General features: G+C 40.2%; 1 protein-coding gene across 10 annotated transcripts in view; it reads right to left on the bottom strand.

The window, feature by feature from the left end:
- PHACTR4 (phosphatase and actin regulator 4) overlaps positions 1 to 25,966 on the bottom strand; it is a 113,527-nt gene that overhangs the window by 40,609 nt on the left and 46,952 nt on the right. For 3 of the 10 annotated variants that reach the window (XM_047792872.1, XM_047792879.1, XM_047792873.1), the window contains exon 1: positions 11,150 to 11,543. The exons of 6 other annotated variants lie outside the window; for them this stretch is intronic. In XM_047792872.1, the coding sequence (XP_047648828.1) occupies positions 11,150 to 11,195 (46 nt within the window). In that variant the 5' untranslated portion in view covers positions 11,196 to 11,543. Of the gene's footprint in view, positions 1 to 11,149; positions 11,544 to 25,966 lie in introns of those variants that run through there. One more of the 10 variants, XM_047792876.1, reaches the window with a different exon arrangement.

Genomic DNA, 25,966 nt, shown 5'->3' with positions numbered 1-25,966 from the left:
TATCAAATCTTCAAAGGGTTCAAATACTAAAGTTAGGTTTTTATCAATCCTTTGTTCACTTCTGTTAGAAGTCATTACTTTGTACTTAAATTAGATACAGCAATCAATTTTATGATTTAGATAATTATTTTACATTATTTTTGCATTGGATTACATATTTTTAATTCATAAATCATATCCTTTCTATACTGACTGCGGTATGCTTTATATCTTTTTATAAGACAGAGTCTTCATGTTGTTAAGATAGGTAGGAGATAGAGGACTCTTAGGCATTGCTGGCAGAGACTAGTCTGGGAGTGCTCTGGAAACTCAACTTTTAACCATTATTCAAGAGCAACACCTGTAACTGACCGAAATAAAGTGTTGATAAAGTTCTTCCCACACATTCTTTATTTAGGTGACTGCTGAAAGAAATAAATTCTCGATCGAGCGAGTGTTCTCATGGATGAAAGCTTTCAGAAAAAGTAGAAAGAGAAGGAGATTAATCATTCCTAATGAAAAGACGTAAATTACCTTCTCTTTTACCCCCAAACCAACTATGTTGATAGCAGAGGGAAATAACAAAAACTGGATTCCATCAAATGTCCTACATATGAAGGGTAGGATCTTCAGGTAATTAAATGATAGTGGGAGACAGCCAGTCAAGCCTTCCCTACTTATATTTAAGAGTATTTTCAGAGCTCCCGTTGTGGCGCAGGGTTAACAAATCTGACTAGGAACCATGAGGTTGCCGGTTCGGTCCCTGGCCTTGCTCAGTGGGTTAAGGATCCCGTGTTGCTGTGGCTGTGGCATAGGCCGGTGGCTACAGCTCTGATTAGACCCCTAGCCTGGGAACCTCCATATGCTACAGGAGCGGTCCTAGAAAAGGCAAAAAGACAAAAAAAAAAAAAAAAGTATTTTCAAGAAGGGAAGGTACCAGACAGAACGTAGACTAATGATAACATTCTTCGGAAAGACCTACTCAGCAGTTTGCCTAAATCCAACTTTGGAGGGTCTATGAAATAGGTATTGATCTTCCATGATCAAATTCCATTTAGACATATATTCTTTTTAAAAAAAAATCAGCCTGGGAGTTCCCTTGGTGGTGCAGTGGGTTAAGGATCTGGCATTGTCACTGCTGTGATTGGGTCCAGAGCTCTGACACAGGTTAGATCCCTGGCCCTGGAACTTCCACATGCTGAGGGTGTGGCCAAAAATAAAAATAAAAAAATTAAAAATCAGCCAAATATTTATTCTTAACAATTCTGATTTTATGACCATCTCTCCCCCATTTCCAACTTGACAGAAGAAATGCAGAGTCACATTTGGATATTCCACTATTTCTGTTTAAACTAATTACGTAATTTAAAATGTCCTTATGGCCCCATTCTGTTTCCCACGAGAGCCAAAACAAGGCGGCTTCCCTCCTTGTTTCCCTTTGTTTGCCAGAAAACAGGGTGTAGGATGCTGGCTATAGTTTTACAATTGTGCATTCCAAAGAAAACACTTTTTCTTTGAGTCATGCAGCTGCAGCTCACTAGGAAATCATGTCACGGAGTTGGAGGTTTTGGTGTTTTTTTGGAAGGGGTGGAGACTGGGAGAGGAAGATAAACTAAATTACAGTCTGGAGTTTCTGGTTTGAGTAGTAGTACCCTGAAACTAGGCCCTAGCATTTAAACTACTTACTCCCTCATTCAAGTTATAGCACTGCACATTTCATAGGTGTGTTTCCTATATTATGTATTATTCTAGTAGTTTCTTTCTTTAATCCTCGGTTTTTTCTTGGTTAAGATTTTTGTAAAAAATTCTTTTTTATTATAGTTGATTTACACTGTTCTGTCAATTTCTGCTGACCTAGTCAAGACTTAATTCAAGCTTTTTATTTTTTAGTTCAAGTTCAGTTGTTTCAGATGAATTTCTGAGGCTATTTTAAAATAAATGTATAGTATTATTAAAAAATTACTTAGCACTTTTCATCTTCAGATAAAGTAGTCATTAAATTTGTTGTAGATGCATACTATATTTACATTACTTGCTAAAGAAAAGGGATAAAACAGGGTTAAACAGTAAGCCTAGTTCATCTTACAACCAATTCTTTTTTTTTGTCTTTTGTCCTTTTAGGGCCACACCAGCGGCATATAGAAGTTCCCAGGCTAGGCGTCTAATTGGAGCTGCATCTGTAGGCCTACACCACAGCCATAGCAACGGCAGATCTGAGCCACATCTGCGACCTACACCACAGCTCACGGCAATGCCGGATCCTTAACCCACTGAGCGAGGCCAGGGATCGAACCCACAACCTAATGTTTCCTAGTCGGATTCGTTTCCACTGTGCCACGATGGGAACTCCTTACAACCAATTCTTAATCATCCTTGTTGGAAGGCAAGGTAAGACGCAGGCAAACTGGAGGTGACAGAAAATGCAGTTTTCAAGACAGCCTTCATTACCCTTTCTCCTTCACTGGACTTAGTAATAAGCAGCAAAATTACTGGGACTGTCTTAGTTCCACCCCAATTTCTTATACCTTAAGGGTTTTTAAAAAATGTGTAAATTTAAAGTGTATAAAATTCTCCCATTTTACCTATGAAACTTTTCTTTTTTTTTCTTGGCCACATTCATTGCATGTGGAAGATTTGGGGCCAGGGATGGAACCCTGGGGCCACAGCACTGACAACGCCAGATACTTAAACCACTGTTCCACCAGAGCACTCCTCCAAGAAACTTCTATTAAATCAGTTATTTGTCTAAAACTTAAAAATACGTATAGCTTTGTGCAACAAGATACACACTCCATTATTAAGAGGTATTAATTATCTATTATTGTTTAAAGCTAAGGTGTACAGCATAATGGCTTCACTTATATATTTTGTGACCAATTCGTTTGATAATAATCTGACTGTTCTGTTTAATTACCATTTATGCCTATCTACCTTGAAACAGATCTTGCTTTTATACAAACATTTTGACACCATTAGAACTCTGCAAGTAGTCATAACTCTAAATTAGTGGTTCTAAATTAGAACCATTAATTTATGGTGCTTAAACATTGTACTTATACCCATTTTTGGCTTCTAAAAGAGGATTATTATTGGATTTAAAAAATTGGGAAGTTCCTGTTGTTGCTCAGCGGTAATGAGCCTGAATAGAATATATGAGGATACAGGTTTGATCCCTGGCCTCACTCAGTGGGTTAATGATCCAGCGCTGCTGTGAGCTGTGGTGTAGGTCGTAGATGCAGCTTGGACCGTGTATTGCTGTGGCTGCGGCGTAGGCCAGCAGCTACAACTCTGATTAGACCCCTAGCCTGGAAACTTCCATATGCCACGAGTGCAGACCTAAAAAAAAAATTGTTTTAGAAAATTGCAACAACATTACAGAAAACAAAACCAGCCACTGATGAACAAAGCAGGGTCTCTCTAGAGCAGGCTCATAACTTCCCTTGGAAATACTGCATAGTTCTTTGAGAAACAAAACTGGGCAAGGCACTCAAGAAGATAGTCAGGGAGAAGCTCTCTCTCTGAACTTGCAGGTACAATTAGATCTGGGACTTCAACTCTGGGAAAATAGTTCTGTGATAATGACTGCATTGAGAAATGATGCTGCTTTACACTGGCAATTTTGTGTGAGTGTGTGTGTGTGTGTGTCTTTCTGTCTTTCTAGGGCCACACATGTGGCATGTGGAGGTTCCTAGGCTAGGGGTCCATTTGGAGCTGTAGCCACTGGCCTTCACCAGAGCCACAGCAATGCGGGATCCAAGCCGCGTCTGTGACCAACGTCACAGCTCACGGCAATGCCAGATCCTTAACCCACTGAGCAAGGCCAGGGATCGAACCCTCATCCTCATGGATGCTAGTCGGGTCCGTTAACCATTGAGCCGTGATGGGAACTTCTACTCCGGCAATTTGATGTGTCTACTTTTTTGATAAAATTCCAAGTTTAGGAGTTCCTGTTGTGGCTCAGCCGAAACGAATCCGACTAGTGTTCATGAGGGTGTGGGTTCAATCCTTGGTCTTGCTTAGTGGGTTGGGGATCCGGCACTGCTGTGAGCTATGGTGTAGCCGGCAGCTGTGGCTTTGATTCGCTTCTTAGCCTGGGAACTTCCAGATGTTTGTTTTTTAGTGTGGCCCTAAAAAACAAACAAACAAACAAAAATAAAACAACAAAAAAATCCAAGTTGAGAGAAAGTTTTTATAGTGAGATGCCAGAAAATATATTTTCTTTGGAAAAAAAACCCCTTAACTTTATCAAAATTAACCTACAAGTAGAAAGAGAATACACTGTTGTGACAATAAGCTATTCATAAAATCTACTGAAGCAAAGAGAGGGAATAATAATTTCTGATACAACAAACCTCTGTACTGTCACTTTCTCCTCATTCCTGGATTACATGAAGAAAGTATGACTGTTCCTTTTTTCTTAGAAGCATTTGTTTTTAGATAGGTATGAGAAATGTCTCTGATAATTCTGATGACCAAATAATGCCCAGGGTTTTTCTTCCAAGTCCTGTGAAGTTTGTTTTTTTATTTCTAGCCATGCTTGCAGCATGCAAAAGTTCCTGGCCCATGGAATGAACCAAAGACGCAGCAGTGACCTGAGCCATAGGAGTGACAGTGTTGAATCCTTAACCCACTGAACCACCAAGGAACTTCCCATGAAGTTTATTTTTAATTAATCCATCTATTTTTTAGATTAATACTAATAATCTAATCATCATTAATATTGTTGGAGTTCCTTGGTGGCCTAGCAATTAAGGATATGGTCTTGTCACTTCTGTGGCATGGTTTTGATCCCTGGCCCAGGAACTTCCGAATGCTGTTGTGGGAATTCCCGCAATGGCACAACGGGATTGGTAGCATCTTGGGATTGCTGCTACATGGGTTCAAGTCCCAGCACAGTGGGTTAAGGACCTGGTGTTGCAGCGACTGGGGCTGGGATCTGATCTCTGGCCCCACTCCATTAAGCCATGGGGTGGCAAAAAAAAAAAAAAAAAAAAAAAGAAAGAAAAAAAGAAAAAGTGAAGGAGTTCCCATTGTGGCTCAGTGGTAATGAACCTGACTAGTATCCATGAGGATGCAGGTTCGATCCCTGGTCCCTCTCAGTGGGTTAAAGGATCTGGTGTTACCGTGAGCTGTTATAGGTGGCAGACGCAGCTTAGATCTGGGGTTGCTGTGGCTGTGGTGTAGGCCAGCAGCTGCAGCTCCGATTCAACCCTTAGCTTGGGAACTTCCATATGCTACAGATATGGCCCTAAAAAGCAAAAAAACCCTAAAAAAACCCCAAACCTGTGAAATAGCTATAGTAGTTCTTTCCTGTGGCACAGTGGGTTAAGGACCTAGTGTTGTCACTGTAGTGGCTTGGGTCACTGCTGTGGTTTGAATATTTTTTTTGCTTTTTGCTTTTTAGGGCCACACCCACAGCCTATGGAGGTTCCCAGGCTAGGGGTCAAATCGGAGCTACAGCTGCTGGCCTACGCCACAGCCACGCCAGATCCGAGCCACATCTGTGACCTACACCACAGCTCATGGCAGTGCCAGATCCTTAACCCACTGATTGAGGCCAGAGGTCGAACCTGCAACCTCATAGTTCCTAGCTGGATTAGTTTCCACTGCACCAGGATGGGAACTCCTCTGGTGTGGGTTTTATCCCTGATCTGAGAACTTTCACATGCCACAGGTGTAACTGGAAAAAAAGAAAAAAAAAAAAAAAAGGGCATAGTGGGGCAACGGCAACAATAACAACAAAACAAACTAAAGAAGGGGAATGGACATATAGAGACAGAAGGAAAGTTCTAGATGTTCCAGACTAAATGGTTGGCTAGAGGTTATTAAAATTCTTTGGTCTTGTGCTTAATTTAAGGACATGTGCTAATCAGCTGCTGTTTTAATATAATACATAGTAAAAGATTCTAGTGAACACAGAAAGCGCTTCTATGATTGAGAACTACAAAGTATTATTTGAATGTTTTATCTCGGCAAATCTACTGGCTCTTCCTGTGGACATATTTTACTTAAGGATGGTATTTTTTTATGAACTGCTGAAGATAACTGTTCATTTCCTTGAATGGTCACCACAGCACAAATTCTTACTCTGCATTCGAATACTCTATCAGCTCACTTGTTGTTAGAAAAAAAACCTACAGTAAAAACAATAGTTGGATACTATCTCATAAATTTGCATGCGTCTTCATGCAAAGGTTATTTATCTGAAATAGACTCCTCTTGGTTAACAGGTCTGTATTTCCACCATAAGCCATGGGATTCTAACACATTAAAAAAAGTAACATGACTTATCTTAAATGAGTTAAACAATTTTCTCTCTTTTTGGTCATGTCCACCACATGAAGAAATTCCCAGGCCAGGGAATGAACCTGTGCCAGAGCAGCGACCCAAACTACAGCAGCTGATATCACCATATCCTTAACCCACCGCACTACCAAGGAACTCTAATTTTAAAATATTTTGGATTTTTACTTTTAATGTTTGAAATTATTATTATTATTATTTTGTCTTTTTAGGGCCGCACCCACGGCATATGGAGGTTCCCAGGTTGGGGATGAATTGGAGCTGTAGCTACTGGACTATACAACAGCTCACAGCAACACTGGATCCAATAAGTGTGGCCAGAGATCGAACCTGTGTCCTCATGGATACTAGTCAGATTTATTTTTGCTGACCCCTGACAGGAACTTGCTGTTTTAAATTCTTAACTAGAAAGTAAATTTCTTCTTCTTTTTTTTTTTTTTGACTTTTTGCCATTTCTTGGGCTGCTCCCATGGCATATGGAGGTTCCCAGGCTAGAGGTCCATTTGGAGCTGCAGCTGCCGGCCTATGCCAGAGCCACAGCAATGAGGGATCTGAGCCTCGTCTGTGACCTACACCACAGCTCATGGCAACGCCGGATCCTTAACCCACTGAGCAAGGCCAGGGATCGAACCGGCAACCTCATGGTTCCTAGTCAGATTCATTAACCACTGCGCCATGACGGGAACTCCTAGAAAGTAAACTTAAGGGCACAGATGAGAATTATACCCATACAGAGCCTGTACATTTAAATACATTTAAATACATTCATTCATTTTTTCATTACTTGGCTTGCAAAACCCACTACCAATTTTTTTTTTCCTTTTTTTTGGCCATGTAGGTCACAGCTGTGGCAACAATTTATCCTTAACCCACTGCACCAGGCTGGGGATCAAACCAGTGCCACAACAGAGATAAGGCCAGATTATTAACCCACTGCGACAACCCCCCGTTTTTCCTCCTAGTACCAATTTTGAAAACCAAAACTATGATTCAGGTCTAGAACTTTAAACAAGTGACTTAAGTCTTAATTTGCGATCTACATTTATCCTTCCAAAGAATCTGCTAAGATACGGTAAGGTACTCTTACCAGATACCTACCTATTGAAATGCTACTTAAAATTCTTTTCTTTTTTTTTGGGGGGGGGAGGTCTTTTTGCCTTTTCTAGGGCTGCTCCCGAGGCACATGGAGGTTCCTAGACTAGGGGTCTAATTGGAGCTGGGCCACCAGCCTACACCAGAGCCACAGCAACTTGGGATCTGAGCCGAGTCTGCGAACTGCACCACAGCTCACGGCAACGCCGGATCCCTAATCCACTGAGCAAGGCCAGGGAATCAAACCTGAAACCTCATGGTTCCTAGTCGGATTCATTAACCACTGAGCCATGACGGGAACTCTGAAATGCTACTTAAATTTCATCAAGAAACTGTTATGTTTGGTAAAAGACCAATGGTATAGTCCTCAAAGTGTCAATGTTAAGTCTTGATGACTTGGTCATGATTTGCTCAAATAGAATATATCTTGAGGAATTCCTACTGTGGTACAATGCGATTGGCAGCATCTCTGCAGCGTCAAGACATGGGTTCAATTCCAGGCTGCAAATGCAGCTTGGATATGATCCTGGGAACTCCATATGCCACTGGACGCAAAAAAAAGAAAGAAAGGAATGAAGGAAGGAAGGAAGGAAGGAAGGAAAGAAACAATACATCCTAAATTATAAATGATATAATGGCGTCTGTCCATTAAAAGAGCTTATAGTTACTTACGAATTACATAGGTAATAGAAGTAAAACCCAAAAATTAAACCCAGAGAGAACATTAAATTTTTAGTTAGGTACCCAAGTGATCTCTAATTCTTCTTCACTTGTCTTTTATTAGGGTTACTGGTAGGCAGAAAAACTGATGAGTATTGATTCTCCCCCCCCCTTTTTGGTCTTTTTAGGGCTGCACCCACAATATATGGAAGTCCCCAGGCTAGGAGTCAAATTGGAGCTGTAGCTGCCGGCCTATACCACAGCCACAGCGACTCGGGATCTGAACTGCATCTGCGACCTACACCACAGCTCACAGCAATGCCGGATCCTTAACCCACTGAGTGAGGCCAGGGATTGAACCTGCACCCTCATGGATACCAGTAGGGTTCATTACTGCTGAGCCACAATGGGAACTCTGATTCTCACTTTTTTTTAAAGGCAGAAAATATTTCAAACTTTATTGAGATGAAATTTTTTGTCTAGTATATAGATGTTAAATGGGTATTCTTCATAAATACCACCACTCATCAATAAGTTGTACCTGCTTGCCCATTTCCTGCTTTTCTTTTTTTTCTTTCTTTTTTTTAGTGATTTTTATTTTTTCCATTATAGTTGGTTTACAGCGTTTTGTCTCTACTGTACAACAATGTGACCCAGTCACACACACATATGTATGTATACACATTCTTTTTCTCACATTATCCTCTATTATGTTCCATCACAAGTGACTAGATACAGTTCCCTGTGCTATACAGCAAGATGTCATTGCTTATCCCCATTTCTTGCTTTTCAAACCTCATAGATAAATGCCTAGCATGATTTACATCCTAATCTGTTAACAGAGAACTATCTTTGTAGTAGAAACCACAGGAGAATTTAGTGGGCCAAAAAGGAATTTAACAAATTTAGGAGAGTGATTACCTCCGTGAGCAAAGAAGCAAAATGTCATCATGAGAGAATGTGGCTATAGAGTGGTGGAGTGAGATATAGTTTTGTTTTTAATTTCATTTCTTAAGCTGGGTAATGGCCCCAGAGGGGCCTTTATAATTTTTTCTATATCCGTGTCTATTTCTGAACTATTTCATTAATGGAAAAAAAAGTGAGCTACTGAATTGATACGCATCCAGCCCTGGTGATCAAGATAAAGTAAGTCAAGTTCTGATTTTACTCCAAAAGTCTGTGGCTGAATAACTCACTTTGTGATCTATGCGCCTCAGTTTCAGTAAAACATGAAAAATACTTCGTAGGAATTTCATCTGGTAAGTTCTCTTTAGAAACGAAATCACATTAAATCATGAAACACATCTGGGAGTGCTACCTGTGTTCTCACACTTTATGGTTTCCTTTAAAGTCACTAACATATTTCATTTCTGAAGGAAAAAAAAAAAAAGCAACCTGGCACTAAACATGTTTTCTGCTGCTTCATAAATCAAAGAGAAGGTATAAGAAGGTATAAACTTTTTTTTCCCCCTGTTGCATGCAGTGGCTTGATGTGGGATCTCAGTTCCAAGATCAGGTATTGAACTTGGGCTACAAGAGTGAAAGTGCTGAGTTCCAACCACTACTAGACCATCAGGGAGCTCCTTATAAACCTTTTTTTAAAAAACAAAAAATAGTACAATGTCAAGGATTGATTCACTACTATTTCTCAGTCATAAAAAAGAACAAAATAATGCCATTTGCAGCAACTAGACATTATCATTCTAAGTGAAGTTAAGTCAGAAAGAGAAGGACAAACATCATATGATATCACTTATATGTGGAATCTAAAATATGGCACAAACGAACCTATCTACAAAACAGAAACAGATTCACACAGGCTTGGAAAACAGACTTGTGGTTGCCAAGAGGGAGGGTGGAGGGAGTGGGATGGACTGGGAGTTTGGGATTAATAGATGCAAACTATTACATTTAGAATGGATAAGCAATGAGGTCCTACTGAACAGCACAGAGAACTACATCCAATCTCCTGGGATAGACCACGATGGAAAAATAACATATATATATATATGACTGAGTCACTTTGCTATACAGTAGAAATGGGCATGACATTGTAAATCAACTATACTTTAATAAAAAATAAATGATTCACAGCCTCCCTCACTTTGCTTATATTTAGCAATGCTTTAATGAATAGTCACTTAAATCTATCCTTCTATGTTTCCATCTTCATCTTACACAAACCCCACAAGGTTGGGAAAGTGACTCTTTAGTGGCAGTGGACTTCCATTTCACATACATGCTTTGAAACTCTGGCTATGCTTACAATTATCAGCCTGGTCTCCAGCTATCTCTGAGACAATAATACTTTAAATGCAAAGCACTGACTTCAGAGATGTTTTTTTTTTTTCCTTTTTAGGGCCACACCCACAGCATATGGAAGTTCCCAGGCTAGGGGTCAAATTAGAGCTGTAGCTGCTGGCCTACACCACAGACATGGCAACACCAGATCCAAGCATCGTCTGCGATCTATGTATATGCCACAGCTCATGGCAATGCTGATCCTCAACCCACTGAGTGAGGCCAGGGATCGAATCCTTGTCCTCATGGGTCCTAGTCGGGTTTGTTACCACTGAGCCAGGATGGGAACTCCCTGGAGATGTTTATACTAAGTATTGCCTTGTGAGAAACAGAAACACCAGCACAATGGAAAAAGCCTGAGACTTACTTGAAAAATGTATAACTGAGTCTAAAAAGTTAAGTCAAATTCTTAAAAATGATCCTGTTTATAGAAGTCAACAGTTCTAGCTCTACATCACATATATTCAGCAATTGCTGAAGTCCTGCAAAATAGCAGTAAAGCACCACTGATTTCTAAACACAAGTTCCTGTAGCACTTACTTATTTTTTTTGCAAAGGCAAGAAATTAACAGACGGTTTCATAGCAATATTATCTTTAAAAAGTCCAAAGGGATCAAGTAAAACAAAACCACGAGTGGTAAATTAACAGAACTGAATGAAAAATTAACTCATATTTTTTCATTTCTTTTTCACAGAGTGATAAAGGTCCCCAAATCAAAATCCTCACATTCAAATTCCTATAAAATATTCAACTTCACCTGTAGACCTGCCTTGCCTCTGTCAAGGTTTTGTTTCTTTGCCTTTTATTACTCACCAACTCCATCTGGATTTACCGGTCTGGAGATGTCAGCTTGCCCCATGATTATGTTGTCTGATGTGTCTCACAACAACAAACTGTCCTGGACCCAAGCAAAATTTCCTTAAACAATAAATCCACATAAGGAGGGGATATACACTCCTCTCTCAGCGTCACTGCCAAACATCAGGAAATGGCACGAGGTGAGTTAATCTGCAGGAGTTTCTATTTTCCAATATCGTGGGCAGACACTGGTGGTTCTCATAAACATGTCTTCACGCCGGCTCTCTTCACACGGGAATGCCTGTCATTCCAGAGTGCACACTGTGAAGAGCTCAAGTTCAGAAAGGGGAGGAGACTGCCAACCACATTCAGCCCTAAAAGTCCACACCTACTTTTCCTGACATTGAGCTTGGTTACAACTCTCCATACTCATTGCCATGAAGAAAGGGAGGTTACTCAAGAGTTTACCAAAGAAGGTGTCAATTTAATCGCATGAGAAACATCAAGGTTTTGCATAGCAGACTAATGGGAGCAGAAGTCCATTCAAATGTATGTTTTAGATACAGGCTTGCCTCAAAATCAGACCATTCTGATGGTGCTTCACTGCTTGCTCTAAAATTTCCTACCTGTGAGTGGCATACTCAGAGCAAAATAAGATCTATGTACTGGGAATTAATAACATTAGGAACAATATCTTAGTAAATGTGCTGCCAAAGTGAGCACTGAGAACAATATTTTAGAATTAAATATACCTTTTCTAAAATATAAATACTTCTGAAAAATTTGCTTACTAAAATAGTAAACTTGAAATAAGCATTTGTAAGGTATTATACAATATTTCTCTTTCTGCTAAAGTTCAATAATGTTCTTGGGGAACACAGAATTATAGGCAGTGGCCCTACATGCTGTGTATAATACATATAGGTAGTATTGCCTAACAACATGCAGCAACAGCAGGGCCAGCTTGCATACTGATTTTTCTTTTTAACTGAGATACAACTAATTTATATACAGCCAAATAATAAATATTTAGGATACAACTTGATGAATTTAACATCTGAAAGTAAAGGGGGACTAACAGGCATTGTGAAGAATATTATATATATTTGTTTTCTTTTTTGTTTAGGAGAAGAATATATTATGTACCCTAAAGAAACTAAGGCTAGTGAGGTCAAATCCCATTTATCAAAGCCCTAATATTCCTTTAACAAATGATAGCTACTACTCCCAAAACTAAGCTTTTAGTTTAAATCTTTGTTCTCCAAACTGAGATTCCAGAAAGATTTCTTTCTTTCTTCCTTTTCTCTTTTTCTTTTGTCTTTTTAGGGCTGAACCTACGGCATGTGGAGGTTCCCAGGCTAGGGGTCCAATCAGAGCTACAGCTGCCAGCCTACGCCACAGCCACCAGCCTACGCCACAGCCACAGCAACTTGGGATCCGAGCTGAGTCTGTGACCTACACCACAGCTCATGGCAATGCTGGATCCTTAACCCACTAAGCGAGGCCAGGGACTGAACATGTGCATCCTCATGGATCCTAGTTGGGTTCTTTAACCACTGAGCCACGATGGGAACTCCCAGAAAGATTTCTAGTATCTGGATTTTCCCTTTGACTTTACTTGGCATCTGCTTCTCTTTCCCCATTATCTTATCTTTGTTGTCTGCTTTTGATAAAGGAAAAAAAAAAAAAAAAAGCTAAGGTAAAGACGCTAAGTAGGAAAAAAAAAATGTACATCTGGGTAGTACTCAATTGTTAATACTGGTAGAAGTAAAAAAAAAAATGTTATATTGATCATTGAAATAGGAAAGAATAAAAGGAAAAATTCATTGCAATTTCACAATGAAAGAATGTTCCAATCTAAGAATGTCAAATACCTTCTAAGCTGGTCCTTATAATTATTAGCCTAAAAGCAAACCATGTAAAATAGTGCCTCCCATTCCAGTAAAATGAGGAAGCAAAGGGTGGCAAATGCATTGCCCAGTACCTAGTAGGTGCTCAACATACTGCAGTTATCATTATCAAGGAGACAATGTAGCATACTTATTTAAGGGGTAAGCTTTGAGGCAGACTAAAATTTTAATTCCAGATCTTTCACTAGGTGTTAACACTAGGCAAACTACTTAATCTCTCTGAGCCTCAGTTCCTAATTTGTAAAATGGGCATAATAATACTAGCATAGGGCAGGTGTAAGGATTAAATGACATGAACGTAAAGAAAGCACTTTGTAATGTGCATGGCACATGGAAAGCTTTCTATAAATGCCAGCAACACCTATCACAGTTGTTACAGTTAAAAAAAAAAAAAAAAAAAAAAGGCAAAACAGGAGAGGCCAGGGTAGGGGCAGCCAGACAATGGTACATGGCAAAAAACCCAGTCATTACAAAGAGGTTAGTCAGAAACGGAAGAGGATGACATTTCTGTACCATGAATCCAGAGAGCAAACTGGAAGAAGCAGGCCAGGGAGGAAGTCTGAACACAATGAGGGCTGCTGTACAGAAATATTAAGCAATGAAACAGCCCAGATGGGTATATTATTGTGAATTAGTTCAAACAAGGCACATTAAGTGCGTACACACACCCACACACCCAACACAGTACTATGGAATCTAGTTTATGCTGACAGAGCCATATAAGAGTAGAACAGATGGACTTAAGGATCCTCATATGGCTGCTGCTTACCATCCGTCAAATTTGAATGCCCAACTTGACTTGTCTCACTGCTGATTTGGGTATCTGAAAGCAATAAATTCAAAGATAAAAAGGATTCTTTTTTTTTTTCCCTTGTCTTTTTAGGGCCGCACAAACGGCATATGGAAGTTCCCAGGCTAGGGGTCAAATCAGAGCTACGTCTGCAGGCCTACACCACAGCCACAGCAATGTAGGATCCGAGCTGTGTCTGCTATTTACACCACAGCTCATGGCAACGCCGGATCCTTAACCCACTAAGTGAGGCCAGGGGTTGAACTCAAGTCCTTGTGGATACTAGTCGGGCTCGTTACCACTGAGCCACAACAGGAACTCCTAAAAAGAATTTTTAGTGATCATCGGGCTCAATCTCCTACTCCTTACTGAAGACGCAAACTGAGGGTCAGAGAGGTTAAATGCTTTGCTCAGAGACTGGACTAAAACTCCTGATTCTAACTCCAGGACTCACTCTGGCTCTTGTTTAAATGGCCAGGGAAATACTTATTTCCTACAGTTATATTCATTTCCCAAGGAAGTCCATACTCTACAATGACAAATCTCTCAGAAATTCTAATTCTGTTGCCTTACGTACCAAGCCAGCTGGTTCCCTAACCAGCATGTTTTGGTTTCATTTTATCAACATTTACTTTGTCCCAACAAAAGCAGACAAGCAGTAAGAGGGGAAGAAACTGACCCACTGATGGCTTTAAAATTTACAATCAAGGTCTTGAGTCCATTCTAGTTTTCTGTGCATTATATATTAGAAATGCAAAAAAAGAAAAAAAAAAGAAATGCAAAGGTAACTCTCGCTTCAACTAACTTCATAAGAAGTAGACAACTCTCCTTGTCACTTAATAATACACTCTCTCTTTAGAGTACTTTTCTTCCACAGATTATTGCCCTCAGGAATGCAGCAAATACCATATTAAAATTTGTGAATTTCTTCCTATTTTATTTAGGGAAATAGCAAAAAAAAAAAAAAAAAGCCTTATAAAGTTTAATAGGCAAAGGAATCTTAGCTACAGCTTAGATTTAGGCAGCAGTTCAAGCCCTGTAACCAGAGCCTCATTCTAAACAAACACTGCTGAGCATTCAAAACCTTTAAGGACATTTATAATTCTAAATTTTTTTGTTGGCAAACACATCCTATCATACACTTGAGAATGTGCTGTGTATTTTCTTTTCTTTTTTTTATCTTTTTAGGGCCACATCCTCAGCATATGGAGGTTGCCAGGCTAGGGGTCAAATTGGAGCTGTAGCTGTGGCCTACACCGCAGTCACAGCAACTGAAGATCTGAAAAGCATCTGTGACCTACACCACAGCTCATGGCAACGTGGGATCCTTATTGACCCACTGAGTGAGGCCAGGGATCAAACCTGTGCCCTCATGGATGCTAGTCAGATTTGTTTCTGCAGAGCCTCGACAGGAATTTGGGGAACGTGCTATGTATTTTCAACAAACAGTTTATAAGATCAACCACAAAAGTATAATGCTTCCTTTTAAAAGTATTTTTATGTTTGAAGTTCCAATATGAATTGGACTGCCTAGGAGAGTAAGCTCTTAGCTATTTCAATTTTATCTCCCTCAGCTTAATTCAACATATCACTTTCTTAAGCTTGAGATATCTCAAGGAGGTGAGCACTAGTGAGAGGTTGGGAAAAGAGTTACTTTCTGTTGACCAACAGAAATTATTAACAGGTCACACAGATACATACTCAAGTAAAGGGCTAATTTTCAACTTCTGGATATCTAATTGAGGGAGGGAGCAGCTTTCTATTCCAACTCTAGTCTAGTCTGGCTGACTCTGGACAGGAGATAACATCCTACAATTAATAACCTATGTCTCAAATTCCATGTGGAAATTAGAAAGCCTACTAGTCACTAGCAAACTCTTCATTGTCTCACCTATTTGTACAAACTGCTCCTGAGGTCTGGAATTTCTTTCCTAAATCCATCTAGGGAACTCCTACCTATCCTTTGGGAACTGGCTCAAATGTTGCTTCCAGTATTATAAGTCTTTCCTTAGTCACTCAAGCATAATTCAAAGATTTCCTGACCACTGAGTATGTGCCCAGCAAGGTGCTGGAACTAAAAACAGGGTTTTTGCCCTTAAAGTGCTTACATACATAGGATACATAGTCCAAATCCATAGGATCTACAATAGCACATGATGAGTACCGAAGTGCTACATCTATATTGGTGGGGACAGGGGTATCTAGCTTTATCCTGAGATCAGAGAAAATATCTTAAGTGACACTAAAATCTGAAAGTCAGTAATAGAAGGAACAACAGAGAAAAAGGCAAAGGCATCAAGAGATAAGATTAGAGAGGTGAAGAGCTGATCCTGACTCATCATGCCAGACACATCACCTTAAACTGCAATGATCTTCAGACTTCTCTGCTGGGCAAGGGACATGATGCATTTATACTAAACTCTCAATGTTTGGCACAACTTAGTGTACAGTGGACATGAAAAAGTATTTATTATCTTTGAGGACAAGGAAGAAACAGCATTCCTCAACTTTACGCTTTGCTCACAGAACCTATTAACTATATATAGCCAGTTAAGGTGAAAAGTGTCACAGATGAAGGCTGGAAGAAATGTAAAGACCATAGACTATTCTATCATTCAAACAATCTTGAGAACTACTGTGAAATTCTGTGGGAAAAAAATGGCATGCTCATTTTTTTGAGAATTTACTGCTTTGCAAGTAGTAACAACTTTCAAAGAAGACAAATGTACCAGGTGAATGTTTATATAAACCTTCATATAATCACGACTGTCAGGCTCAAGAACCTCAGCAAAAGGCATTTATACTTCATGTGAACTAACAGGAGTAAAAGGCTTGAAAGACAGAGGTTAAAGTTAAGTGGGGAGAGGCCCTGGTATCAGCAGATACTCATTCCCTTACCCCCAATAACAATGGTTGGTTTGTTTCTTTTGTTCATTCTCTCTCGCTCTCTTTTTTTGGTCTTTATAGGACTGCACTCTGGCATATGGAAGTTCCCAGGCTAGGGGTAGAAGCAGAGCTATAGCTACCAGCCTACACCACAGCCACAGTGATTTGGAATCCAAGCCTCATCTTCAACCAACACTGGAGCTCACAGCAACACTGGATCCTTAACCCATGGAGCAAGGCCAGGGATAGAACCTGAGTCCTCACGGATACTACCTGGGTTCATTACTGCTAAGCCATGATAGGAACTGCCAACACTGGTTTCTTTCTGTGGTTGGCTCATTGGATACAAAAAATGAACACAACCTGCCTCCTATTCTACATCACATACTGTAACTTTTTTTTTTTGGTCTTTTTTTTTTTTTAGGGCCACACGCAAGGCATATGGAGATTCCCAGGCTAGAGATCGAATTGGAGCTTACAGCGGCTAACCTACACCGCAGCCATAGCAATGCCAGATCTGAGCCACGTCTACGACCTACACCACAGCTCACGGCAATGCCAGATCGTTAACCCACTGAGCAAGGCCAGGGATCGAACCTGTGTCCTCATGGATATTAGATTCGTTTCCACTGAGCCACAACGGGAACTCCAAATACTGTAACTTTTGTTCCCCGATTACTCCCACTTCCAGAAGGCAGCATGGCTTACCAAAGGAAGAAAGCAGAGGCTTGGAGTTATATACATGTAACTATGTGAAATTTCAGCTTTTCTACTTATTGATTACGTGACTCCAAGCAAGTTACTTAACTTACATGGAGATAATTACTCAGAGCTTTTATGAGGATTAAATAAGAGAAAACTCTAAATTACAGTCTGATGGAGTTCCCGTCGTGGCGCAGTGGTTAACGAATCCGACTAGGAACCATGAGGTTGCGGGTTCAGTCCCTGCCCTTGCTCAGTGGGTTAACGATCTGGCGTTGCCGTGAGCTGTGGTGTAGGTTACAGACGCGGCTCGGATCCTGCATTGCTGTGGCTCTGGCGTAGGCTGGGGGGTACAGCACCGATTGGACCCCTAGCCTGGGAACCTCCATATGCCGCAGGAGCAGCCCAAAGAAATAGCAAAAAGACATAAATAAATAAATAAATTACAATCTGATGACTGAATTTTTTTTTTTTTTTGGCCTCACCCATAGCATGCAGAAGTTCTCTGGCCAGCTTCAAAACCCACAGCACAGCAATAACCAGAGCCACAGCAGTGACACTGTATCCTTAACCTGCTGAGCTACCAGAGAACTCCTGAAGTTGCTTAATATATTTGGCTCCTTAACCCCACTTAGATTCTTTATATAAATGATTCCCCTCAATGTTTATATTTAAACACCACAGTTCCTTAAAAAATTGGAAAGAAGTTCAACGAGGAAAGAATAGAGATGTTCAGATAAGCTTTTATGTCACAGTGACTACACATGGCAAGCATGAAGTAATGTATATGTTTACAAGCCTACAATATGTTGGACTGAGTTTATGGAAGAACAAACTTGAAATTATGCCAGCAGGACTGCTTTCAACCATGGAATAAAAGACCTCAGGCTAGGAAAGTGGAGCTAACAAAATTCTGTCTTTCAGTTTTCTCTTCAAGTTTTTTTTTTTTTTTTGGTCTTTTTGCTATTTCTTTGGGCCGCTCCCGCGGCATATGGAGGTTCCCAGGCTAGGGGTCCAATCAGAGCTGTAGCCGCCAGCCTACACCAGGGCCACAGCAACGCAGGATCCGAGCCGCGTCTGCAACCTACACCACAGCTCACGGCAACGCCGGATCTTTAACCCACTGAGCAAGGGCAGGGACCGAACCGGCAACCTCATGGTTCCTAGTCAGATTCGTTAACCACTGCGCCATGATGGGAACTCCTTTTTTTTTTTTTTTTTTTTCTCTCTCTTCAAGTTTTTGTTTTGAAGACATTAAGTTCTTAAGAATGCCCTAGTGGTCAGGAGACACTTTTACAATCAAGGAGTTAGTTGTAAAATAAATACAAAATAATAGTATACAGGAAAGTTTCAGTTAATAAAGATGAGGAGTTCCCATCATGGCACAGTGGAAACGAATCGGAGTAGGAACCATGAGGCTGCGGGTTCGATTCCTGGCCTTGCTCAGTGGGTTAAGGATCCAGCGTTGCTGTGAGCTGTGATGTAGGTCACAGATGTGGCTCGATTCTGGTGTTGCTGTGGCTCTGGCATAGGCCAGCAGCAACAGCTCTGATTAGATCCCTAGCCTGGCAACCTCCATATGCTGTGGGTTTGGCCCTAAAAAGACAAAAAAAAAAAAAGAAAAAAAGAAAGAAAGATGAAAGTTTCTTCTACTGTTGACTTAAGGATTTAAGTAGTTCCTCAGAGTACTGTAGAGCCAGTTGGAAAGGTAGGCCTAGATGAAAATGAGAATTAGCTGAATGAAGGTGAGAGGATGTGGGAAAAAAAAAATTGAGCGAAAAGATTCACAGTTTGTAGGGATAAGGGAAAAAGGAAAGTGAGAAAAGGAAACAAATGACATTGATGAAACTTTAATCCATTGTGTGACACTAGGCACCTGAATCAAATTATTGGCAAGCTCCCTTCTGCTTCTGAAATTCTAAAGTAGAGTCAAACTAATGATTTAACCAATTTAATGTTCTCTTTCAAATAATGGTTCCAAGACATGTTTAATTATGGAAGAGTGCAGTGGCCATGGTGCATTTCATATAGCTAATCTAACTCAATGCCTGCCACAGAATGCAAAATAAGTGCTCATTATTGGTAAAATACAACCCTCATTTATTCATTCCACAGGTATTTCCTGAGTACCTCTAAAGGAACAGGTATTGGAGTTTCCTAGTGGTGCTGCGGGTTAAGGAGCTGGTGGTATTGCTGCTGTGGCGTGGGTGGCTGCTGTGGTACAGGTTAGATCGCTGGCCCTGGAACTTCCATAAGCCATGGGTGTGGCCAAAAAAAAAAAAATTGGGGGGGGGGGAGTATCAGGTATTGTTCTAGGTGTTGGAAATACTGCAGTGGATATAAAGGGAGAAAATCCATTTTCTCTTTCTAGTATGTTAGATGATGTTAAGTACAACAGGAAAAAATTATTCAGGAAAAGGAAAGAGGGTGGGCTGAGAGAGAGGGTGCTAGATTATAAAATGTGGAAGCAGAAGGGCCTCACTTGAAGGATGATATAAATGATGATAAATATCAAAAAAAATCAATAAAAAGATGAGAAATACCTGAAATAAATAACATAGTCCTCAGTTAATGTACTAAAAATAAATATTAATTACACTAAAGTATATGTCAATGACTGGTCAGTGAAATAAGGGTTGGTAATCAAATGGGTTGCTCAGTCCTCAGATATCTAAAGATGTGCTGTTCAATACTGCAGCCACTAGTTACATAAGATTATTTATATTAATATTTAGTATATTTATATTAAACATAATTTGCAATTCACTTTCTCAGTTGTACTAGCCACATTTCACATGTGGGACCACACTGGCTGGTGCAAACATAATCTATCACTGCACAAAGTTCTACCGGACACACTGAACCTAAAGGATTTTTACAAGTTTTGCAGTAACAACAAAACAGTATCTCAGAGCACCAACTCCATGTTTCATCAGCATGCAGTGTCTATTTTCCAAAGTACCAACTACCAAACACCAACTACTAGAGGCAGTATATGCCAAAGGAACACTGACAGTTAAAAAAAAGTTTCCTTTTATTCAGTTATTAGTTATTTATACTCATAATTTTTGACACTTTATTTTAACAATTGAATTATTACTTCTTTTTCAGTAACACTCAGTTGAAGTCTTTATTAATTAACAATTCAAACCCCAGGAAAGAATGGCTTTATTTCAACTTAAAGATCTAGTGAGAATTATATCTATTTGTTATCACTCAAAAATTAACAATTTCCATCTCACTGGCCATCCATTTAATATTCTTTCTACTCCAAATAGTACTTTTTCATGAGCTTAAGGTTAGATTTCATGCTGTTACACTGAAAGTGATTAACAAATCTTAAAGAAAAAAATACTTTATAAAACCCTATAACCTCTACTAAGGAACCTGGAGGTATCAATGATGTGTAGAAACTAACCAGCCAGAATCAAGGAGCTGCCTATCACAAGGTTTTGAAACACTGAATGTTCTCCAGCAAAGTAGCATTCATGGCTAATGACTCAGAGAGATGACTACTAGCCACAGCCACTTCTTTCCTTCCTTCTCTCTCTTTCATAACTCGTAACTCCTTTGGCCCTCAGTTTCACTTTAAGAGAGTGAGAAAGAAATTGAAATATTACCCACACTCAGCCACAGAGTCAGTAGAAATACGGTAAATGTCTGATAAGTGTAACATTTATGTAAGTTATTCAGAAATTTCTAATAAGAAATCCTAAACATTCTTTTCTAGCACATGTGCAGGAGATTATAGATTTCATCTTCTATCAAATAAAAATTCTGAGTAATGAACACCTGGTTATACTATGAGTCAACAGTAAACCCTGCAAAAGAACCAAGGATGACTATATAGTGTTTCTATCAAACTTGCCATAGCCAGTAATTCAAACGCACTTTATTCTTTGCTTGCCATGCATGAAAGTCTATCTCTTTTACATCATTCTCTTCCCTTGAAACTCTCAAATTTTCACAACAGAACCTAGGAGGTGAGAGACAGGAGGAAAAAAAAAGGTTATGTACGTAACTTCTAAATTCAAAGAAAAATAATGTTTTGGATTATACATAACCTTTGCTTCTAAATCTTGTTAAGAAAAAGTAACAGTGAGACACATAAACACTTTAAGAAACAATGCAGTAAAGGTCAGAGAAAATATGGAACAACCTGTTCCTTTGCTCATCTGTCTAAGCTAAAGTAACAATCCCAATCTTAGTTTTTTGGGTTTTTTTTTTAGGGCCACACCCAAGGCATATAGAGGTTCCCAGGCTAGGGGTCAAATCAGGGCTACAGTGAAGTTCTTATTGTGGTGCAGTGAAAATGAATCTAACTAGGAACCATGAGCTTTCGGGTTCAATCCCTGGCCTTGCTCAGTGGGTTAAGGATCTAGTGTTGCTTTGGCTGTGGCGTAGGCAGGCAGCTATAGCTGCAATTTGACCCCTCACCTGGGAAGCTTGGGTGCGGTCCTAAAAAGCAAAACAAAACAAAAAAACTGAGCTATAGCTGCAGGCCTGTACCACAGCTGCAGCAATGACAGATGGAGCTATGTCTGCAACCTACACCAAAGCTCACAGCAATGCCGGATCCTTAATCCACTGAGCGAGGCCAGGGATTGAACCCGCATTCTCATGGATCCCAGTCCAGTTCGTTAACCACTGAGCCACAACAGGAACTCCCCTAATCTTGGTTTGACCTTTCTGAAAAGCTAGTTTTTATTAGTGCTACCAAGTCTATAAAAATGTAGTCACCAAACAAAACCTTCTAAGATGCAAATTTGATTATTGTTTTTTTCAGCCTAAAAATAATTTTTGTTGAAAAAGCCCCATTAAAAAAAGAAAAACAGGAGTTCCCGTCTTGGCGCAGTGGTTAACGAATCCAACTAGGAACCATGAGGTTGCAGGTTCGGTCCCTGCCCTTGCTCAGTGGGTTAAGGATCTGGCATTGCCGTGAGCTGTGGTGTAGGTTGCAGACGCGCCTCGGATCCCGAGTTGCTGTGGCTCTGGCGTAGGCCGGTGGCTACAGCTCCGATTGGACCCCTAGCCTGGGAACCTCCATATGCCGCGGGAGCGGCCCAAGAAATAGCAACAACAACAACAACAACAAAAAAGACAAAAAAAAAAAAGAAAAAAAAATGAAAGAAAAAGTCCTTGGGATGGAAATGTTCTAAAATTAGGTTGTGATGATGGTTATACATCTGTAAATAGAAAAAAATTCACTGAAATAAAAAATAAAGTACTCCAAAAAGAAAGAAAAGAAAGCGCCCTAAATCAAATAAGGATCAAATTAGCTATTCAACACTGTACCCATTCTCACCCTGTTCCCAAGCCTAGGCACCAAGAGCCTTCAGAATACCACCTATCCTAAAATCCAAAGAGCTGGCAACCAAGTCTGTTGTGTTGAGTTGCAGTAAATGAAAAAAGATAAAGGGCTAAAATGATTCTCCTGGGATTTATTCACTTGAGACAAAAAGTATTCTTTTTTTTTTTTCCCTGCGTTTTCTTGAACCGTTCCTGCGGCATATGGAGGTTCCCAGGCTAGGGGACTAATCGGAGCTGTAGCCACCAGCCTATACCAGAGTCAGAGCAATGCAGGATCCAAGCTGCATCTGCGATCACTGCGCCATGATGGGAACTCCCCAAAAGTATTCTTTATCTTTAAGCAATATTATAAATCTTCCTGGTCTAACAGAATTTATTTGTGGATCATAGCTTTCAAATGTGACATCCTCTTACATGTGTTTGGGGCAGTAATAATTTCCTTCGTACCTGCCTCCAGTTTTGTCCCTTTCTAATCAATTCTCAGCAGTGGTGCCTCAATGACTTTTTTTTTTTGTCTGTCTTTTTGCCTTTTCTAGGGCCACTCCTGCAGCATATGGAGGTTCCCACGCTAGGGGTCCAATCGGAGCTGTAGCCACCGGCCTACGCCAGAGCCACAGCAACTCAGGATCCGAGCCTCACCTGCAACCCACACCACAGCTCACGGCAACACCGGATCTTGAACCCACTGAGCAAGCGCAGGGACTGAACCCGCAACCTCATGGTTCCTAGTTGGATTCGTTAACCACTGTGCCACGACAGGAACTCCTCAATGAGCTTTATAACAATACAAATTTGATACGGTTCTAGCTGCCTAAAATGTTCTCTTCCTCCATTCTGGGTTCTGGCTAACTCCCACCCCTTCAAAATTTGGTTTACGTGCCACTTTCTCTTGGAGGCCTTCCTTGAACATCTACCTTTCTATACTTAAGACTGAATTATGCATCCCACCTCTGTGCTCCAAAGTCACCTTGAATATACTTCTACATATGAGGGTATATATCATTTTGTTATAATTCTTTTTTTTTCTTTTTTCCTTTTTAGGGTCACACTCAAGGCATATGGAGGTTCCCAGGCTAGGGGTCTAATTGGAGCTGCAGCTGCTAGCCTACACCACAGCCACAGCAATGCAGGATCTGAGCTGCATCTGCGACCTACATCACAGCTCACCCCAACGCCAGATCCTTAACGCACTGAGTGAGGCCAGGGATCGAACCCACGGCCTCATGGTTACTAGTTGGATTTGTCTCTGCTGTGCCACAACAGGAACTCTTGTTCTAATTCTTTTTTTTTTTAATGTTCACTTTATTTATTTATTTATTTAGTCTTTTCTAGGGCCACACGCATGGCATATGGAGGTTCCCAGGCTAGGGGTCTCATTGGAGCTGTAGCTGCTGGCCTATGCCACAGCCACAGCGACAATGGATCCGAGCTGTGTCTGCGACCTACACCACAGCTCATGGCAATGCCGGATCCTTAACCCACTGAGCAAGACCAGGGATGGAACCTGAAACCTCATGGTTCCTAGCTGGATTTGTTAACCACTGAACCACGATGGGAACTCCTATAATTCTTTTCTTACTTGTCTCTCCTACATTTTTTTGAAAGCAGAAACCATCTTTATAGCTTCACAAGTAACATAATGCTCAGTACATAGTAGGCATTCAACTAAAAAAAATTTTTTTCAGAATGTATATATGTATGTGTGACTGGGTCACTTTGCTGTACAGGAGAAAACTGGCAGAACACTGTAGACCAGCTATAATGGAAAAAATAAAAATCATTATAAAAAATTTTTTTTTTAAATGGAGGAAAGCAAAGGGAAAATAATATCTTTCACTACTTTAGCCTATAGGTGTCCCTTTCAGGGTCACAGACACAGCTCGGATCCCACATTGCTGTGGTTGTGGCTGGCAGCTACAGCTCCGATCAGACCCCTAGCCTGGGAACATCCATGTACCGCAGGAGTGGCCCTAAAAAGACAATGAAAGAAAGAAAGAGAGAGAGAGAGATAGAGAGAGAAGAAAGGAAGGAAGGAAGGAAAAGAACCGAACACATAAAGTGCAAAGTGGGTTTTTTTTTGTTTTGTTTTTTGCTTTTTAGGGTGGTGCCATTAGCACATGGAAGTTCCCAGGCTAGGGGCTGAATCATAGCTATAGCTACACCACAGCCACACCACCACCAGATCCAAGCCAAATCTATGACCTACACCACAGCTCACAGCAATGCTGGATTTGTAACCCATTGAGCAAGGTCAGGGATTTAACCAGCATCCTCATGGATACTAGTCGGATTCATTTCTGCTGAGCGATGATGGGAACTCCTATGGTTATTTTAGATACAGCAGGTAAGCTGTGAATGTAGAATGACCGTGACAGTCTTTAGTTCCCTTTAACAATGCCTTTATTCTCTTTTAACTCCTTTAAAAAATTATTTTATATATTTAATTAATTAATTAATTAACTTTTTGGTTTTTCAGGGCCACACTTGCGGCATGTGGAGGTTCCCAGGCTAGGGGTTCAATCGGGGCTGTAACAGCTGGCCTACACCACAGCTCATGGCAACGCCAGATCCTCAACCCAATAAGTAAGGCCAGGGATCCAACCCATGTCCTCATGGATACTAGTCAGGTTCGATAACCGCTGAGCCACGACGGGAACTCCTATATTTTATTTTTTAACACTGCAAAATATAAAGAAGGAACTAAAGTGCCCTTAACCCTAAAATCTCTTTTTTGACATTTTAAAAAAGAAAATACATATACATAGTTAGAAAATACAAACCACATAGGGAGATACAAAATGATAAGTGTAAGCCACCCATCCTCATCCTTTTAATTTTCATTCTTATAATCACTGCCTATGTAGTTTCCATGACACATTGAAAAGGGCTCAATATCAATATGCATATATATACAGAAATAAATTCAGATGGAAAACCATCTACACATTTAGCCCTCACTTGCTGTGACTTTCTAGGGACTAAGTAGCAGTTAGAAGTGATGAAAAGAGGACATGGGAGATGGTACAGAATGCCAGTATTACTACTTTTCAGGCTTTCATTACTACAATGGCTCATCTTTTTCTGTTGACAGAAAAAATAATTATAGGACATCTGTATTATTAAGGTTCATAGAAACTGGTATTCTATGCACTCTACTTCCCCTAAGATTGTTAATTCTATCTTAGAGGAAAATTTAAAACCACTCTAAGGAATATATATAAATATCACTGACTA

The sequence above is a fragment of the Phacochoerus africanus genome, chromosome 8 (assembly GCF_016906955.1).
Source record: "Phacochoerus africanus isolate WHEZ1 chromosome 8, ROS_Pafr_v1, whole genome shotgun sequence".
Lineage (NCBI taxonomy): Eukaryota > Metazoa > Chordata > Mammalia > Artiodactyla > Suidae > Phacochoerus > Phacochoerus africanus.
The sequence above is the reverse complement of the archived record's forward strand: the minus strand, read 5'-3'. Positions and strand labels throughout refer to the sequence as shown.